The sequence below is a fragment of the Myotis davidii genome, unplaced genomic scaffold, assembly GCF_000327345.1.
Source record: "Myotis davidii unplaced genomic scaffold, ASM32734v1 scaffold62, whole genome shotgun sequence".
Taxonomy (NCBI): domain Eukaryota; kingdom Metazoa; phylum Chordata; class Mammalia; order Chiroptera; family Vespertilionidae; genus Myotis; species Myotis davidii.
This window is the reverse complement of record NW_006295180.1, coordinates 2,698,535-2,702,384: the sequence shown is the minus strand read 5'-3', so window position 1 is coordinate 2,702,384 and position 3,850 is coordinate 2,698,535. Positions and strand designations below refer to the sequence as shown.

The window sequence follows — 3,850 nt, the reverse complement described above, 5'->3', positions numbered from 1 at the left end:
CCTTCCCCACCCATCTACCCAACCATGCATCCATCCACTCACCCCTTCATCTATTCATCTAGCAGTTACTCAGTGAGCCCCTACTGTATGCTTAGGGCCCATGTCAGGCACTTGGGTTGCAGTACAAGCAAGACAGTTTTCCCACTTTCATTTGTGTGTGAACTTTGTAATATAAATGTGGAGACATAAAGCATTAAAGTCAAATGTTTCAGTGAACAAGTTTCAGCAGTTCAACTTTATAACAATATAAATAAACCTGTTAAATTTCTTTGTACAATGCCAGCATTTGGATTTTTTAAAAATTTCTTACTGAGGTCAACTAAAATAACAAAACTGCTTTTTAATCTTCAGGTTAGAAAGAGCTTCCTAAATAAGATACAAAAAACAAGAGAGAGATATTGACAAATCCAATTGTATCAAAACTTAAAATCTTTGTACAACAGACAGTGAGAAAATATTTTCAACATGTGTAACAGACAAAGGATAAACATCCAGAGTTATCGTTAACTCTTACAAATGAAAAAGGACTCAAACAATGTATTAAAAAGGTGGATAAGTAAAAATGACCAGTAGATATTTAAAGCTGCTCAACTTCACTAGAAAATGAGGATATGCAAATTAAAATGGGTACCATTTCACTATCAGATTAACAAAAATTTAGGAGATAGATACTATCAAGTACTGTCAATGGAGTGGAAAACAGGAAATCTCATAATCTCTTGGAGGAAGCAAAATTGGGTTGGTGAGCAACCTGGCAGTTAAAATTTTAAATGTGTCTCTCCTTCAAGGGCACACTCCCATATAGGTAACCTATGCTAGAGGAACATGCACAGACATACACAAAGGAACATGGATAAGGGCATGTTGAAGGTCAGCATGGACCTATTATGTTAAATTATGGCAAATTCCTAACGAGAAATACTATGAGGAAATAAAAAAACACTGGTTCTAAATGAGTAGCGCTCAACCTAAGCCAAGCTTCAGAATCACCTGGAGCTTTTGAAAAATTACAATTCTGGGGCCCCACTCCCAGAGAGTCTGGCTTAATTGGTCTGCTTAGAGGAAATTTTTAAAAGCTCCCATATGGTACTAATAGGAATTCAAGGCTGAAAACTGCTGATCTATCTGTACTAACTTGAAAAGCCTCCAAGACATTAAATTAAAAATAAAGTGTAGGGCCTTGGCCCACATGTGGCTGAGTTGGCTGAGCGTCATCCCACACAGCAAGAGATCGCAGGTTCAATTATCTGTCAGAGCACATGCCTGGGTTGAGGCCTCAATCCCCAGTAGGGGGCATGCTGGAGGCAGCTGACATGCTACCCCCTCACATCAATGTTTCTCTCTCTCGCTCGTTTTCCCTTCCTCTGTTGGTGTAGGGCCTTGGCCCACATGTGGCTGAGTTGGCTGAGCGTCATCCCACACAGCAAGAGATCGCAGGTTCAATTATCTGTCAGAGCACATGCCTGGGTTGAGGCCTCAATCCCCAGTAGGGGGCATGCTGGAGGCAGCTGACATGCTACCCCCTCACATCAATGTTTCTCTCTCTCTCTCGCTTTCCCTTCCTCTGTTCCTAAAAATCAGTAATAAAAACATATTTAAATAAATAAATAAATAAATAAATTGCAGGGTTATATAAGCAGTGTGGTAATATTTACGTTTTTAAAAATATTTATATTAGTATATCTAAAAATATGTATCATTATATGTATGTATCTGCACACATGCACACACACTCATCCATCCTAATGTACATAAAATAGTGTAGAAGAATACACATGAAACTGATAACATGGTTTACTTCTTAGAAAATGGGGGATGAGGAGGTACTGCCACATATCTATGGGAACACAGGATTCATTTGGATTGTTTAATACTTCAAGAATATATTTGTCTATTACCTGTGTTGTCAAAAATAAAGGATGAATTTTTAAACAGAACCTTTCAAAATGTTACTGAATTTACTCCAATAATAAGAAAGAAGGCTAATTAAATCGTGGAATAATTTGGACATCTTGATTTAATGAGGCAACATTATATTTACAGATGCTCCAAAGCCATGCTTAAATTATTTTCATTGTAATAAACTAAATGAATTAAATTATAAGATTCTAAAAATCATATTTTACTTAAATATTTCAAACCCTCTCTTGTACAGTACTCTCCAGAGCTGAAGGCTTGGCCACTGCCCTGCTGACGGATTCAGTTGGAGCAGTGAGCCACAGGCTCATCCTTAGTGCCCCTCCTCGGGCCCTGCAACCCAATGTCACAGTGGCTGCTGCAACAGGACTTTCAAATAAAACTCAATGATTTAAAAAAAAAAAAAAGACGGATTCATTTTTATAATGAGAGAAATAAGGAAAGAAACGACAAAGAGAATGTCAAAGGCCCACTGGCTTATGCGGATGAAGTAAATGCCATCGGGTTCTCTGGATTCCCAGGTGAGAGTACAGCAGACAGAAGCCTGTGCTCATGGGAGGTCCCAGTGGGTCCAGTTAAATGAAAGCACATTTCCCAGCCTCCGCTGCAGATGGGCGGCCGGGCAACACTGTCCTCCACTGAGTGACATGCAGCAGGAAAGCCTGTTACAGAAGGACAGGCCTGACTCCCTTGCCCCTTGTGTTCCTGTGCTTTTTTCTTCAACTTGCCCTTGTTGCCTGCCTAGATGCCACCACTGTCTCTGCAGCATCCGCCTGGCGAGCCCGAGAAGGAGGATCACACCTGAGCACGCGGCCGCAGGCAGGAGCCTGGGTCCCTGCTGAAACTGGTGCTGGATGCCAGCCCTGAAACGCCTTGCCTCTGCACTTCTCGTCTCAGCAAACAAGACAATAAGGCTTCTGTTTGGGGGTCTTCCTATTATGTGCAGCCAAACTTAAACCTTACCTCATACACAGGGAAACTTCTAGATAAAGCCAGTGGATTCTAGACCAGCATTAAGTAATACTATAGAGCAGGAGTGGACAAACTATGACCCGCAGCAGCCAAATCCAGCCATGGCCTTTCCTTTATGTGGGGCCCTCGGCTGCTTCTGTGTGACAACAGCAGAGCTGAATGACTGCAGTGGAGACACAGAGACCATCTGGCTCACCAAGCTGGAAAGCGTTACTACCTGGCCTTTTACAGAAAACACGTGCTGACTCCTACTCGAGGGGGTCTGCTCCTAATTGTAGCAGCACCAAGAGGTTAGAGCACTTCCCTAAGGTTCCCAGTACCACTGCTCACCCCCCTCTCCCTTCCCTCCCCTCCCCACCAACAGCCAAAAACACGTCCCTCACCAGCTGGGGTAAGGAGTCCCGATACTTGTTGTTTAACTGGTTCACAAAGCATCGGGTGATCCAGTAACAGTCGACACTATCTTCCACCATCTCTTCCATGGCCTTAGCAATGGCAAGAAACACTTCATCTTCCGGCTTCTGAAAGATGGATAATAAATCTCAAGAGGGAGGTAGCAGGAGGGAAGAATAAATATTTCTTTGATAAAAATGAGAATTTACCCCCTAAACTTCAAGAGGCTGCATTAATAAGTCAAAGTGGAACCAAAAAGCACCCATCCTTCACTGGAGAGGAGCAAGGAGGAGGTGAGAATGACGACCACAGAAATAAGTCTATGGGAACGTGTGCTACTGATGAGCATCCAGGCTCGGGCTGCACACAGAGGTTTTCCAGCTTCTACTGCAGTAATGGCGAACCTATGACACACGTGTCAGAGGTGACACGCGAACTCATTTTTTTGGTTGATTTTTCTTTGTTAAATGGCATTTAAATTTATAGAATAAATATCAAAAATATAAGTCTTTGTTTCACTATGGTTGCAAATATCAAAAAATTTCTATATGTGACACGGCACCAGAGT

General features: G+C 42.1%; 1 protein-coding gene across 2 annotated transcripts in view; it reads right to left on the bottom strand.

Annotated features, from left to right (window-relative positions):
• Window positions 1-3,850, bottom strand: part of TBC1D7 (TBC1 domain family member 7) — a 24,259-nt gene that overhangs the window by 10,843 nt on the left and 9,566 nt on the right. For both annotated transcript variants that reach the window (XM_006769717.2, XM_006769718.2), the window contains one exon: window positions 3,273-3,410. In XM_006769717.2, coding sequence (XP_006769780.1) covers window positions 3,273-3,410 — 138 coding nt within the window. The remainder of the gene's footprint in view (window positions 1-3,272; window positions 3,411-3,850) is intronic.